General features: G+C 43.8%; 1 protein-coding gene across 3 annotated transcripts in view; it reads right to left on the bottom strand.

Moving 5' to 3' along the window:
* The window catches only part of TTC7A (tetratricopeptide repeat domain 7A), a 172675-nt gene that overhangs the window by 153881 nt on the left and 1985 nt on the right, over positions 1-16809 (bottom strand). Inside the window, exons 1-5 of one of the 3 annotated variants that reach the window (XM_074989652.1) lie at positions 14124-14236; positions 11209-11372; positions 8457-8625; positions 1549-1679; positions 1018-1139 (exon numbers count right to left, since the gene is read on the bottom strand). In XM_074989652.1, coding sequence (XP_074845753.1) covers positions 1018-1139; positions 1549-1679; positions 8457-8625; positions 11209-11283 — 497 coding nt within the window. In that variant the 5' untranslated portion in view covers positions 11284-11372; positions 14124-14236. Of the gene's footprint in view, positions 1-1017; positions 1140-1548; positions 1680-7692; positions 7752-8456; positions 8626-11208; positions 11373-14123; positions 14237-16809 lie in introns of those variants that run through there. The other 2 variants (XM_074989651.1, XM_074989653.1) reach the window with 2 other exon arrangements.

The raw sequence follows: 16809 nt of genomic DNA, 5'->3' as shown, positions 1-16809 counted from the left end.
TTCTTTTTTAAATTTTCCCAAGAGTGCATTAAGAGTTATGCTTATGCCCTCTTGTGATAAAAACATGAAATTATTAATGCCAGCCCTGGGAAAATCAGCTATGGATTCTTGTACAATTATTTTCCACTAATGCTTTAACTTCATTGGCTTTAACAGTTAGCTGGACAAACAAATAGCATGGGTGTGGTCAAGTTTCTCATGGCCCTGTAACGTTTGGTTACAGTCACGAGTCTTGGCTCTCAGTGTTCTGTGCACTTATTTAGCTGTAATTTACCCCAAATGTCTTCTAAGAGCCCAGTAAGCAGTGGAAGTGTTGGTAATGTTGCTAGACAACACTGACCTCCTGTGGTTCAGCAAATTCTCTGATTTGGCACTGGTCATATTGTGAGGGCGTTGTGCTATGGGGGTCAACCTACACCTACAGCAACCCAACAGATACACTGCACTAACAAGGAAATCTTAAGGTTGAATTTAAAAATGAACCCCCAAAACAGTATCTTACTTATCTTGGAAGGGGTCCTCAACGGCATGTCTATTCTGACACAGAGTTCTACTGTTGCTGAGGTCTCAAATGTCTGATTCAAAGCAAACTGAAGTCAATGGGAAAGTTTCTGATGACTTCATTGGACTTTAGGTCACACCCTAGGCTTGAGAATGTTCAGACATTCAGTGTCAGCTTTGCTCTGCTCCCACTGAAATCCACAGTACAACTCTCACAGACTTCAATGGGAGTACAGTTGAGCCAAAAGAGAGTGTGGAGATTATGTGCCTGTGTCCAGGAAGCAGCGGCTTGGGACCACTGTGAGGTAGAGTGAAAGAAAGAACCCTAAGAGAACAGCAGCAGCAAGGTCAACATAACGGAGAGGTAGCTATCATCTGCCCTGGCAAGAATGGTCACAGCTCATTCCAGTTAGCTGTTACAAAAGCTTCAGGACAGTTATGCGAAAGAAAGTCTAACTCCACTGTGAAAGTACCTTCAGCATTAATCATTTGTACTAAATAACTGCATCCACTTACCCCTTCTTCAAGTGAGATACATATGCACTCTGTAGAGCTGCTTCCAGGAAATAGGGAAGTTCAAACTCTGAGAAATTCACACTGCCACCTTTTATGCTTCTTGAATGCATGACGCTTAAAGTCTGGAAAGGAAACAAAAAGCAATACAATTATAGACTCATTGCACCTATCCTCTGCTTACACACACCATGGATCACTGTGCTGTGATTGGAAGAACAAGAAAATGATGCAATGCCTCAAGCTACGAGTCATGCACCATACTTACCATAGTTTTAAGATGTTCAATTTTATGGACTTTTTTATTTTATTAATTTCTCAGCTCCCGTATTTAGCAAAATAAGAGTCTGAAATATTGAGAGGACCTATCATCCTTTCAGTCATGCTTTGGCAATCCTTTTAGGCTGTCAGAGCATGTAATTCTGCCCTCAGATTTGCACAGTTTCCATTGATAAATTCGTTTGGAGCCCTGTCCAAAGATAGGATTTGAGTCACGTATGCGTAAGTCAAACATAGGGCACGTTTCTTCCTTACCTTCTCAAGTTCCTGCAAGTACACTTGTGCAATGACACATGCTCTCTCAAAACAGGTCATGACTTCCTCTTCCCTTTCCGACAGCCGAGCGCGGGAGGCAATCGAATTGGGGGAGCGTTCCAGTGAGAGACCTGGAAAGTGGCAATATATCCTTAAACCCAAGCTCACAAGTAGTAAACTCACTGTATTCAGCTCTCATAGAAGTAGTACTTACAAGACAGGGAAAATCTCTGGAATTATGTACACTTTTGTTTATTTGCTTACTTCCAAATGCTCTGGAAACATTAGCAGTTTAAAGTATACGATACATCTTATCAGAGGGGTAGCCGTGTTAGTCTGTATCTTCAAAAACAAGAAGTAGTCCTGTGGCACTTTATAGACTGACAAGGTGCCACAGGACTTCTTGCTGTTTTTGACGATACTTCTTGCATTTTGTATTTCCTACCTTACAGCTGTCTTATACAGAACAATAATATGCTTTTCTATAGCACCTTTCATTTCTCTGAACCATAAACACCAACTTGCCAGAGGATGCTTGACCCCTCCCCCCACTCCGGGCCCCACCCTCATTCCATCCCTTCCCCCAAGTCCATATCCACGCCTCCTCCTCATCTCTTCACCCAAGCATGCCCTGTCTCCTTTCTTCCCCCCATGCTCCCAGAGCTCTAACACCACAAATCAGCCATTCCTGGTGCTCCAGAAGTACTAGGAGTCAAGGGTAGAAGCGTTTGGTGCCGCACCCACTAATTCTTCTCCCAGGGTCTACAGCACCCAGAGTCTGCACCTATGCTATGAACACCATTGAGGAAGGGAAGTATTAGCCCTACTGCGCACACATGCAAAATTTTGGGGCATAAAGGCACTTTGAAGAAACACAGGCACTTCGAAGTGCCCACAGCTATCGGCATGCCAGCACTTCGAAGTCTGACACTTTGAAGTTGCCACAGGGGAGAATTTGCCTAATGGAATGTGGCATATGCTCTGCAGCACCTCATTAGTAATCTCCCATCAGCCCGATTACCACATCTCCTTCGAAGAAGGGGGCTAGTGTAGACATAGCCCTACATTAGAACATGGTTTCCCAAACTGGGGGGTGGGGCCCCCAGGGGTGCATGAAGAAATTTCCAGGGAGGGGGTGCAAGGTGACCCAGTCCCACCTTCCATCATTGCTCCTCCACCTGAAGAAAGAGCCGGCCTTTGCTTCTGGCTCTCAGCCCCTGCCATTTTATGTGGGTGACCCAGCGCAGCCACTATAGAAAACAGGCAGCTGGTGAAGACCCACGTGGAGCTAATTGCCTTCTGCAAAGCTGAATGTGTGGGATGTAGGGGAGGAGAAGAATGGGGTTAGATGGGGGCTGGGGGTTCCTGGCTCGGGTGAGGGGGATGGGGTAAAAACGGTAGTGCCTGGTTTTGTGGGATGGGAGGGGCTCGGGCGGGAGGTTTGCAGGGCTTGTGGGGCCCCTGGTGCTTGGGCAGCTGGCCCCGGCATCGGAGGGTTCAGGTGGCTTGGGCTGGCAGCTCACCCTGACAGTGCGGGCTCAGGTTGGCAGGTGGGCAGCTGGCCCCAGCAGCGCTGGGCTCGGGTGGCTTGGGCTGGCAGGCAGGTAGCTGGCCCCAGCAACTTGGGGCTTGCATGGCTCAGAATGGCAGGCGGGCAGCTGACCCTGGCAGTGTGGGGCTTGGGTGGGCAGCTTGTGCAGCTGGCCTGCGGCTGGGACAGGCAGCTGGGCAGCTGGTCCCAGCAGTGCGGAGCTCAGGTAGCCAATGGGCAGGTGGCTCGCCTGGGTGGCTGGTGGGTGGGTGGGTGGGTAGCTGGCCCTGGCACTGTGGGGCTCAGGCGGATGGCTCTGGGTGCAGGTCTCAGGTGGGCGGGTGGCTGTCACAATTAGTTCTGGCAGCTGGCATGCAGCTCAGGCAGCCAGCCAGCTGGGGCTGCACCAGGCACCTTCAAGAGGCCAAGAGAAACTATTTGTACTTACTTTTAATTTCAAATCACATTTTTATACCAGGTTCTTGTGTTTAATTTAAATTACAAATTTAATTTTTTGTTAGAAGGGGGTTGGATGATGGTAAAGAAGAGGTGGGGGGCATGAGGGTTTCTCAAAAATCAAAAGGGGGGCGCAATGCCAAAAAGTTGGGAACCACTGCCCTAGAGTCTATTCTTGTCTCTGTCACCGATTCCTTTTCACTGTCACTCGGGCAAGTCACTTAGATTCCTTGTGCTGTGGTCTCCACATCTGTAAAATGAGGTTAATGATACCTATACTCCTTTATAAAGCATTTTCAAGATGGCAGATCAACAAGGTATTTAAAAGCAGCACTGTCATCATTAACACCTATGTCGTGCAAGAGCTGCATTGTTCACAAAACTTCAAGAGTCAGTGATACATTTGCCAACTGTCCCTCACTACAAGGGAAATCCTTTATTTCTCATTTCTGTACACGAGCAGAAACTGTCGAGTGTTGGTTATGACTATTAACAATTATTATGATAAAAATAATTAATATGGGAAGGAGTGGTGGGGACAGGGTGCTAAGAAAAGAGTCCCTTAATTTTACCACAGAGTATTGGCAACTCTAGTGACACAAGAAAACTGATAAATTCAGGTAACTGATTTTCATACCTAAGTACGCTTGGACACAAAAGAGATCATTGTAAAGTTTATTCTTCGTAGAGGAAATGTGGAGTCTGACATAATATTTCAGTTCTCAGAGAAACTAGAATCTAGATATGTTGAGAAGCCCACCTAGACTTCATAAGCCAGTGCTGAATACCAGCTCTGAAAGTTTCCCTCCCAATGCACCACACAAGGCAGAACTCCAAGCAGATGTGCTCTGACTAGGACGCTCAGGAGATACCGGTTGTAAAGTTACATTGCAAATTGACATTTACTTGCTTGTTTTGTCTGGGGCCTGTCATACCTTACACAGTTTGGTCAACATAACTTGCCTCAACCTAATTATGTCAGTATCTACACTACAGCCTGGTCTTTCCAATGGAAGTTCACTAATACAATAAACCCTCTATTTAATGGATTATTAGGGGGAAGGGGCATCCGTTAAACTCAGAAGTCCATTAAATCCGAGGGCTTAGTGCCCCTCCCCACAAGCCAGGCTCCCCCAGCCCCCAGCAAATGCCGGTGACTCACCAGACCCGCCATGGCTGGAGCCTCCATCCACTCCTCCTACTAGGGGTGGGGCATGTACATGAGTGCCATCTGCCCACATGTGCGTCCCACCCTTGGCGGGAGGAGCACACGATGGCTCTGGCAGTAGCCGTCCAGGCTGCGGCAGAGGCTCCAGCCATGGCAGCAGTAACTTCAGCAGTGGCACTGGTAGCTATGGTGAGTTGCTTTATATACTTTCTTTGCAGGGGGAGGAGGGGGTCTGGTGGGGAACAATGGATATCTGCCAGACACCCCCCGCCCCGGTGTTCCCAAAGTCCACTAAATCAGATCCCTAATATCGAGGGTTTACTGTACATCAACAGAATAACTCCACCTCTGCAAAAGGCACAGGGTAGGGGTTCTCTAACTTTATTTTTTGCAGGGATATTTCAGGTCTGTGAGGACTCTTCCCCATACCAGGCCACCCATATTTCTGCTTGCTTCAGAGCTGGGTATCTTGTCAGCAGATGCCTCTGTCATGACCTCCTCTTACAATATCTTGTGCCTGCCTTTTGGGTCAGGACCCCATTTTGAGGACCACTGGCACAGGGCTTATCACCAGTGTAGTTAGGACACCTCTTTCTTACATCAGCTGCTAGCACTCCTGTCAATTTCACAGCTCCATTAAATCCAGGCATCCTGAGCACACTTACCCTCTGCTTTCATGGGGAGCTGGGCAGCAGAGGCGTGCTACCAACTGAGGGCCAGGACAAAAAAGCCTCAGCATCACCTCCCATCCTCCCCGCACACCTCCTCCCAAGCACTGAATGATGAGTGGGGAGGAGCAGCCCACTAGGAGCCCAGGAAGCAGACAGACACTGGCAGAGAGCAAGACACTGGGCTCACAGCTCTTCAAACTGCCCTTCTTAGGTCAGTGGAAGCACTCCAGGGAGGACTTGAACGACCTAGCCAAGGAGTGTAGTATGGCCATGCACCACTCCAGAAACTACTGTGATGGCTGCAAACAGACTTAAGCTGACTTAAGTCTTTAGTGTAGACACTGTCTGAAGCTCAGAACACCAGATAATCCAGTCCTGACATGCATCAAGTGGATGAGAAGTGAAAACGGAGTGAACTTGGCTTCTAACATGTTTTCCTATGGCTAAAACAGGGTCGCATAAGAAACAGACATAATTACTCACACCACAAATGACTGACCAAACTCCAGAGCAAGACAGAAAACGCAACACAGCAAACTGAGCACAGGGCTTCCAGAATGCCTGAAAATCATGAGACTCATGCTGAAGAGGAAACATGTACAACTCATATGTCCATTTGATGACCACTAAAGGAGCTTTCAAAACAAGCATTTATTAAATTCAGACTGGACTATGGAAAGTCTGCACAAATCAACAGTACCCACTCACAGCTGGCATTCCTTCCCCCACCCCCTGAGACTCAAATGGTCAGGGATTTGGAAACAGATTTGGGTAAAGCACATGAAACCAATTTCTCCGACTGTTTTTGTTAGCTGCTCATGCCAGCATTTATAACTTATTTAAATATTTGTTGATCCTCATTTTGGAGAGAAATCCGTCCTACCAGACTTTTGATAATGGGTTTTTCCTTGTGTGTTTACGCCACACCTAACACAATGGGGCCCAGACCCTGACTGTCTGCTACCCACAATACAAATAGTCATACGCCGAAAAGTTTCCAAGACGACCCCTATGTTTGGATCACTATCAAACATCCATCAAAGTGTTGGACTAAAGAGCGTGTGAAAGGTGCTATATAAAAGCAATTCCTAGTTTTTGTCAGATACTATTCCTTGCCATCTGCTGTTCATACATCTAGAACGGCTCTCCCCAGGTCCCGCTTCAAACCAGCCCTTTCTAATCCCATTGTACATTTGTTCTCAATGGAAGAAGTCAAATGTCCCTCACCCTGATCCTTTTTATCTTCCATCACCATCATTTTGCTTCTCTTTGAGCCTGTACTACAATGTAATGTCCCAGTCTGTGATAAAATCTTCAACTCAGAAACACCAACATGCATTACAAAGACAAGGGGAGCGAGGTAGTAGCTTTCATCGGCTAAAGCTCTTCCTAAGAGTGCATAAGCTCAAAAGGTCTTCTCTGAGCTCTTCTTCAGATGTGGGAAATGTATTGTCACAGCTATATATAAGTACACAAGGGTATCACTACTCTGAGGCAAGTCCAAAAATACTAGTGATACAAATAACTGCTCATCGCCATCAGAATAATAATCGAAAATGGGAATGTTGTGTTTTCTCCACAAATTTAGCTGGGCTAAGTTGCTAGCAGGATTCTTTCTTCTGGCAGAAACTTATGATGAAAGAACAGAACTGAATTCTAAGAGGCCTATGTGCCCCTGACTTCAAGACTTACCTCCTAAATCAGAGGGGAAAATGAGAATAGTGAAGATGAGGCAGCATAGGTCACATATTTCATGACTATCATGAATCCTTCGTAATTGCAAACATGAAACATTAGCAAGAGACAGGACCCGATACAACAAAGTATAAACCTGCCTCAGCTCCCTGTGGCATCATCAGGGGACGGCACCAACCCCACCTCACTGGCTAAGGCCCTAAGAAGCAGTGCTTTGAAGCAAGCTTCTCTGCATACAATAATGCATGTAGCTAAAAAAACAGACTTGATCAAATGCCCACTGAAGTCAATGAAAAGACTTAATGGAGTTCGAAGGGTTATATTACACCCTTAGTTGCTCTTGAATACACTGCTAATGTTCACATTGGTAGCTTTCACCAGTCCTCCCCTCCTTGCCCAAAGTAAGTGCAAATTACAATATGTAAAAGCTCACTCAGAAGCTCCCAGAAGACTCATCTGATGCCCACAGAAAAGAAACCCAAAGCCAGCACAGAAGCACAACAAACAGGCTTTCAAAAAGTAGAATTCCATGATTATGAGAGATCATAAAAACACCACTATCAGTGCTAATGGCACATTCAAACAAGAGTTTGGATTTGTTTGGTTTTAATTTTTTTACATACCAGTTGAAGGTATCTGATCACCACAGAGTTCTCATTCACCTAACAAGCAGGCGGAAATGCTGAAAAGAGTAGAAAGCAGTAGATAGATAGCAATATTTTAGCAACATTTATAAAAGAACTGAAAGCAACTAAAGGAGAAGATTACAGAGCTTGTTTCTTTCCATCAATCTACAGTTTTTTCGCTTTTAAAAATTATATGTAGATGCTGTTTTCAATGAGGTTTCTCAAACTGCTCTGTATAATTAAAACAAAAAGAAGAGAGACTGCTGTTTATATATAAAGGAGATCTTTATGTATGTGGCATGCTTTGTAATAACACGCTAGCCACAATGAAAGCACATATTATGTCAGTTTGCAGTTTAAAACTTGGCAAGGCTGACTGTCTTATGTATGTCACTCAAAGTTTGTGTGTGTATGTCCTGTTCTTCTAAGTAAAACAGCCCCCAATTCAGCAAAGCACTTGAAGTTTAAAGTAAGCACATGTTCATTCAAATGCACTGCTGAATCAAGGCCATTACTACAACAACCTTCCTTACCTGCTCTGACTTCTTTTTATGTCAGTCAAGTACACAATGTGCGGACCAAGATTCTGCAATAATATGTGGAAATATAGTTTAGACTAGGTAAGCATACTCGTGGAATTTGCAAAAGCATTCAACAGAACTTAACTCTGCTGCCACTAAAAATCAGTGGCTAGACTCCCTCATTTGAAAATCCCAACTAAAATGGGTAACTACTTCTAAGATACACTTAAAACCCATTACCTTTTATTACAAATGCTTCAGTCACCAGGCGCAGAAAATACAAAGGTTCATTTTCTATAGAGATGTCATCTATTCCTGCTCTGGCATACATGCTGACTGCATCCCTATAGGATCCTTCCACATAATGAAGCTTCCCCAGGATCAACATTGCTTCAGTCATATATTTAGGCTGGAAAAATTTAAAAAAATCTGTTGAGAGATACATAGAGCACAAACCAGCACTACCTCAGAGAAAAATGTGTGCTAGACATACAGCAAAAAAAACAAAGAAATTTGTCAGGGGCTGGCTCTGATGAGTTCACAAGGTCCCTTAATGCAGCATAAGCTAGTGTCAGGAGTGACTGCCATAGAAGGTAACTTACAGCAAACATACCAAGCATGGCTATTTGAATAATGACACTAATGAGAGAAGGATCTATATGAATGCAAAGTGTTAATTCAGCCATTGCTGAGGCCTAAATGAGAAAGGAAACAAAAAGCCTTCTACATTTAAAAGTCTTCATCATTGCAGCAGTACCAAGGCACCTGTGCCACTGTAGCACTTTAATAAAGATAATCGAGGCTAATGGAAGAGCTCCCTCTCAGTTAATTCAAGCTCCTGAGAGGTGGTAGCTATGGTAGGAGACCTTCTCCTGTCGACAACACAGCACTGTCCTTAGTGGGGTTAGGTTGGTACTGGGGGATTTTTCATATCGCTGAGCAAAATAGTTACACTGAACTAAGTCTATTATGTAGACCACACCTCAGAGCATGAAAATGCAGCAGGCCACCTTCTGCCCTTGATCTGCTAAATGATATCCTAGAGCAATCCAGGCTTACATGTACATCTCGGCTGGAGCTATGGTAATAAGCCACTGTGGCAGATGCTAATATGGCACTGCTATGAACATGCAGCCCCTCATTAGCATAATGGTGGCCATATGTGCTTTGAAACTGCCGGTTTCAAAATGCAGCCACCCATGTAGCTGGGGGGCCTTTCGACATGACCCTCCTGATTTTGAAAGCCCCCTCTTCCCAAAACCAAATGAAAATCAGGGGCCTTGTTTCAAAAGGCCCCAACTACAGGGGTGGCTGCGTTTAGAAACTGGCAGTTTCGAACTGCGTGCAGCTGCCATTATGCTAATGAGGCACTGCATATTCATAGCACTGCCTCATTAGCATCTGCCAAATGGCTCATTACCATAGTCCCTCCAAAAGGAGGGGCTAGTGTGGCCACAGTCCTAGAGATATTCAGGTCTTCCATGGAGTATTCAACTCATCTAGATGAGTATCTCTCAGGCTGGGGTCTGCAGCCCCCTGGGGTGCAGGAGGGTCAGGGATGGGTTTAGGACGATTGCAAGTGCAGGGTCAGTATTACGGGATGGCAAACAGGGCATCTGCCCTAGGCCCCACAAAGTAAAGTTATGTGATTCAGCCCCTAGCAGCGGGACTTCAGCTTCACATACGGCTCATAAGTCGGGGGGGCGGGGGGAACACAGGCTCAAGTATAATGCTGAAAGGTAAATACACTACGTATATTTCAATCGATTTACAGTTAGGTAGTGAAAACAAAAACTGGTATTTCAGTACCAGCATGCTATGACACTTGCTTACAAAAAATCAGATGGAACAATACACAAGTAGTTTTTAAGTGAGGTGAAACTTGCAAGGGCAGAGGTGCAATAGTCTGGAAAGGATGAAAAAAAAAATTACTTGTCAAGAATGTGAGCCCCAATTCAGAACAATTAAATATATGCTTCCACCAAAGTTCTCTGTAAGATGAGTGCATGAGCTGCTGCCCAGGAGAGATTGGAAAGAGAGGCTGATGAACTCTCTTTTATATTCAAATTCGACACGTTAACACGTATCTTGTACTCAGATGGGAATTTTTTACGTCATTATAGGGGCTCTTTTGCACACTTGGCTTAATCTAATTCTTGACTGCCCCCCACCTTCTGCCCCTCTACTCTCTGATTTGCTCACCTTGATGATATTCTTCTGATTTGTCCACCTTGATTGCTATTTGTGGTTCTCTGTGCCTTAAATATCGAGTCTGTTCTGGTATGGCTATGGTCTGAAGAAGTGGGTCTGTCCCACAAAAGCTCATCACCTAACACATTATTTTGTTAGCCTTTAAAGCGCTACTGGACTGCTTTTTTGTTTCCACCATCTATATTTCATTTCCAGGGGACTGCAACATGTACTTCCAAGACAGTCAAAGAAAGCTCAAGGCCCTTAAATAGACTGTAGCAAGTCCAGGATTTCAAACTAGTGTTATTTTTAGTCCTTGAAAGAGAACTACATAAGCATGATGCATCCAGTAATGCAGCAAATATCTACCATTTCAGCCAACTCCTTCTAAATGATTGCCCCCTCCCCAAAAAAAATGTGAATCAGTAAATGAGCAAAATTTACTTGAGCACACCCAAAAAGGGATTCTTCTGAATGAAGATCCTGAAAAAAAGGTGGCAATACTGCTGAGCACAGAACTGAGTTTAGGAAACAGGTGGCCACAGATAAATGACACAGGTGTTTACCATTTCAGTCTAACCACTAGAGCACAGTAGCATCAACATGATGATTATCAAAGTGTAGCTGTGTTAGCCTGTATCTGCAAAATCAAGAAGTCCTGTGGCACCTTATAGACTAACAGGTTATTGGAGCATAAGCTTTTGTGGACTTATGCACCAATAAATTTGTTAGTCTATAAGGTACCACAGGACTTCTCATTGTTTTAATAAGATAATTGTTTGCGTCTACTAAGAGTACTTACCAGTAACTTTCCTCTATTTAGAATACCGATCAAATATTTTTTGGCTTCACTCATTTTTGGTTCATTCTTTTCCATTAATGGAATGGAGTCCTTTATTTTGGCAAGATTTTCCTTTAAACACTGCTCCAGAAGGGCCTCTGCAAGCAGCAGATTCCCATAGTCCACTGAAAGACACAGATCAAAGAATAAGAGAAGTCACACAGTACTGCATTCCCATCTATGGTAGGTCAGAAAAACAAACAAAGAATCTTTTCCAACAGCACAGTATCCCACCTTATTTAAGGAGTTCAAATTTAAGTACCAAATGATACTAGGCTATGAAGAGACATATAATTCTGCTTACTGGAAATGTTTGTTTCATCACTAAAAAAAAGGAAGAAAGAAACAAAACTCATCTAAAACATACTTTTACAAGTGCAGGCATTTACTCTGGCAGCAGACTTCCATACACTGCCATCATAAATTCAGCAGTTCACAATTTTCTCTGCAAACCCATTTTCAAGGTCTAATTTAGGCCAAAATTCAGCATAGAACCTAGATACATACATACGTACATACATACATACATACGTACATTTAAGCATATATGAGCCGGTATAATACGTGTGCTTTCCTAAATCAAGACCTCCTTGTTGTAGAAAATTGACAGAATTTCAGATATGGCAAAAAAGGGTAAAGATAAAGTAAAAAACTAAACAACAACTCCCACAGTTAAACTAAAGACAAGTTTGGAGCGTGATTCTGCAAAATAAATTAGTGCAAACATATCTGTCATTGCCATGGATAAGACCCTGCCATCCTGTGAACAGTTACACACATGAATAATTTATAAATAATCTTAGTAGCTTCTGTGTGACTGTTCATATAAGAGTTTCACATGCCATAGGCTGTGTCTACACTACAAAAATAACTTTGCAGTTGCTTACTTCAAAGTTGAGCATCTACACACACCCTACTTCGAAGTCAAACTTTGCAGTAGGGCACTACTCCATTTCCGGGAATGGAGTAAGGACTTTGAAGTTGGGATCCCTACTTCAAAGTTAATTTCGAAGTAAGGGAAAAATGTGTGTAGTCCCTCTGCTGGCTACTTCGAAGTAGTGCCTAACTTCGAAGTTAGTTCCTAGTGTAGATGCACCTATAGTATTAGTGGAATAAAGGAAAAAAAAAGAAATTATTCTTAGAAATGTTAATTTTAGTAAGAATTCATGTTAATATTGAAAGTGTCAAGACTTTATATTGCTCGTATATAAATCAAAGGCCACAGCCTGCATTCAGTGTGGAATGGTCAATACACAGAGAATGCAGGAACAAATGTGTTCGCCCATTTTTAATTTACATGACAATTTTCAAAGACCACTAGTATTACAGATATGACATTTTTGCTACACAGAATAGTTAGAAGGCATTCCGGCATTATGGCTGAATTTCTCAGTTGTTCTGCGTCGCAGGGCCAGTCTCATTCCTGGACCCCAGTCCCTTGTTCACAGCCCCACAATGTGGGTAATGCAGTGTGGGCCCCATGTGCCCTGCCCTCAGTTTAGACTTCTGTCCCTTGGCTGAAAGGGGGCTGGGATAGGTGCCCCCCGGTCTGCTTGTGTTGAGTGAGCAATCCTCCCCGGCCCCCAACTGAGCCCTGTGGGAAAGAGAGCTGGAGTTCTTCTCAGCTCTCTCTGGCGCCTTATCTGCTGTTGTCTCCTCACCGAACTCCTACTTCCTCTTCCCCTCTCCTCCCACTTCTCTCAGCAGGTGAGATCAGCCAGCCCTAATCGATTAATAGCAGCCTCCTCTCAGTTGCTCCCACAGGTCAGCTGCTCCACCCTGGTAATTTGCCAGGCCATCTCTGCTTTTGTTTAGAGCTGTCCCTCTCCCCTTCTAAGCTAGCCCTCTGGCCTGACCCTGTCACATCTGGTTTGTTTGTTTTAACAACACACATTAAGTTGGCATCTTAATTGGTGACTGCTGTTACACAAATGCATTTGCAAATGGACCATTAGATCTGTGGTTTTCAACCACTGTGCTATGGCACATTGCGTGCGCCCTGGAATTTCATCAATTTCTCTTCCCTGTTGCTCTGTACAGAGCCACAGCAGAGGGAAATTGTCAACCGTGTGACAGCTGAGGCTCAAGCATCAAGGTTGCCTGCTGTGGCAAGAGCGGAGGCACGGCCGGAGCCTATTGGACGTGGGACATGATTCAAATGCTATATCCACTTCAATGGGCTGGCAGGCAGGGGCAATGTTTGTGAGCAATTGATTCAGCTATGAAAAGTGAAGGTTTTGTGGAACAGTTTGTCTCACTGAAATGCGCCACATTACAGAAAGGTTGGGAACCACTGGATTAGATACACAGCTGCCCAACACTGTTACCTAATCTATGCGAACATACACAATAAATTACTTTAATAAATTAGGGTCACAATGACATTTTTAATAATCAAGTCCAAAACAGTCAGAATAATAGAGGATGTTCAAACACTGTATTTTCCCCTGCTGTGTAATAACACTTCACCTCACCATAGGTTGTCACTCAACATTCAGTGAAGTCACAACATCACTTTATAAAAACTACAGAAAAATATAAAACACACACAGAGTAAAAGTAAAGTAAATAAGTAAGTAAATAAAGCAAGTAAGTCAATACAGCCACCATATTTTACAAAATAAAAACACTACATAGGCATATTAGAATTTTTTTTCTTTACTGAAATTTTTCATGCTGTGTGCCTCTCCCTAGTTATTATGGGACTGTTGAAAAGTGGCATACCTTTGAAACTAACTCTTTAGTCAGAGTAATTAAACTAAAGTTCTTCTTTCTCACAACTACCCAGTGAGAAAGACTGGGCAGGAGGCAGTTTATAAACTGATAAACCTTGATATTGTCTCTAAGTAAAAATGATTAAATTAAAAAAATCTTACCACTAATTCTCCTGACACTTGCAACCAGAGCTGCATGGTGAACCCTTGTGTCCGTGCAAAGCCTTAGTAAAATCAGGACAGATCCACGCAGGCATGAAAGTCTGAAGTGCAGATTAAACTGCAGGACTGAGGCCTATAATTTTACTAATTCTACATGCAAACAAAACACACTTTTAGAGAGGCAGTAGTTAAAGTGAGACCAAACATATCAACATTTCCCTGCTCAAAAAAACCCACTGCATTTCAGGAGCTCTATGGCCCCATCCTGCAAAGAGTTTTGTGTGCAAATCACTTTACTCACACAAACAGTCCTACTAGCTTTGACACTGGTACAGTAGACCCTCGACTTACGCAGGGGTTGTATTATTGCGCAACCCCATGTAAGTCAAAATTCGTGGAACTGATGGGAGTAGTGCTGGTCAGTTTCCTACCTCCTGTGAGTGGTGGGCAGCTGAGACCCTAGCTCTGGGCTACCAGCTGCTTAAACTACAGGGGAAACTGACCAGTGCTAATTCACTGGGCAGTTTCCCTGCTCCTGTCAGGAGTGGCAGCCAAGACTCAGGTTCTCAGCTGCCACCACTGACAAGAGCAGCACCCTGGTCAATTTCCTGGCTCTAGCAAGTGGTGGGGAGCCAGGAACCAGGCAGCAGAGCTGGTCAGTTTCCCTGCTCCTGTCAGGGGCAGCAGCTTCACTCTCGCTGCCCCTGACAGATGTGGAGAAACTGCTCTTGTCAGGGATGGCAGCCTGACTCTTACTGCTCCTGTCAGGAGTGGGGAAACCTGTCAGCGGCAGCAGCCACTCTTTTCAGTGGTGGCATCTCAGCTGCTGCCCCCACAGGAGCACTGGTCAGTTTCTCTGCTCCTCTGAGTGGAGGGGAGCTGATGCCACTCAGAGTCACATTAACCTGAGATACACACAACTTGAGTGCGCGTATCTTGGGTGTTTATGTACAGTACTGCTCACATGAATTAAGTCATGGGATCAGTTTCTTTCCGTTCTGTTTCTTTAAAAAGTCAGTTTTAGCAAGAGTTTGTATCATGTACTTATCTTTACAAATTCCAAGCTCTCCGTCTAGTATAAAGTAGCCCAGCACTCCAGTCAAGAACAATGCGATAACAAAGCAAGAAACAGATAAAAAAATATATATACTGGCTATTTATAAATTGCCCTCCACCCCAACCAAAGCATTCAAGATATCATAACAATATAGGACACATTTAAGTAAGAGAACATACTCTACGACACAAGAAATAAAATGATCTAAGAGGGTTCAGAAGGAAAGGAGAGAGCACATATATGCTACTTCTACACTAGCCCCTTCAAAGGAAAGGGCATGGTAATGAGCGAGTTGAGAAGGTGCTAATGAGGCACTGCCATGAATATGCAGCACCTCATTAGTATAATGGCAGCCACACGCAATTCAAAGTGCCACTTTCAAATCGTGCGCTGCCCGTGTAAACGGAGACCTTTCAAAAGGACTTCCCAGATTTCAAAAGCCCCTTCTTCCAAAAGGAGGGGTCTAGTGTAGATGGGGCCACAATAGTCACACTTCCATAATTTTTTTCAGATGTGGTGCAATGACATGCATTTCAGGGGGTGAGAACACCACAGTCTTAGACCTTGTTTCAGCAGAGACACAGAGCAGCTGTCTATTTAACAATCCACAGCAGGTAATATGCAGCCAGGAAAGAAAATCAAATACTTCTTTGATGGATTCCATTTTCCAACAGCCAGCCTACCCTCAATTCTGACTTACTTGCTATGTTTACACTTACTAAAAACTTCAAAATGGCCACACAAATGGCCAAATCAAAGAATACTAGTGAGGCACTGAAACAAATATTCAGCACCTCATTAGCATGCCACCAGGAGCCACAGTTTGCTCACCTGTGGCTTGTCTACATGGGGCTTCTTTCGAAAGGATCCCGCCTACATCCTATCAGCTGAAAAGGAGCCCCATGTAGATGAGCCCCAGGTGAGCGAACTGTGGCACTTTCAAAGTGCCTCAGCCTGCAACATACTAATGAGGCACTGAATATTCTTCAATTTGGCCATTAGCATGGCCATTTTGAAGTTTTTAGTAAGTTTAGACATGGACATTAAGGGACAATCTTCACTCACTGATACATTTGCTTTCTGCTACCAACTTTCTGTGCATGAGCATTGTACCAGAGTACCTGACTAACATTCAAACAGTTTTGCTAAACTTACACTCCTAAATCTCAGTTATTGGCAATTATATTCTGTATGTATCATATGACCCTAAAGCAAAACTTTTATTTGTAGATAATGCAAGCATGACACCCAGACATACAGAATCTGTTTATTTCCATCCTGAATAGTAACAGAGAGGGAGCCGTGCTACTCTATACAATATCAAAACAAAAGAGCAGTCAAGTAGCACTTTAAAGACTATCAAAATAATTTATTAGGTGAGCTTTCGTGGGACAGCCCCACTTCTTCTGAAGAAGTGGGGCTGTCCCACGAAAGCTCACCTAATAAATTATTTTGATAGTCTTTAAAGTGCTACTTGACTGCTCTTTTGTTTTTATCTCCATCTGTGTATTCTGTATATTTAACATTAGCTTCAATTTTTTTTTTTTAATCTGGGTCCAGAAACTAGTAGGATGAGGATCATAGAAAAGGTCTCAGATACAGATTTTGCTTTAATTCCACATGAATGGT

Source organism: Carettochelys insculpta, chromosome 3 (genome assembly GCF_033958435.1).
Source record: "Carettochelys insculpta isolate YL-2023 chromosome 3, ASM3395843v1, whole genome shotgun sequence".
Classification (NCBI taxonomy): Eukaryota; Metazoa; Chordata; order Testudines; family Carettochelyidae; genus Carettochelys; species Carettochelys insculpta.
This window is presented reverse-complemented; position numbering and strand designations above follow the sequence as displayed.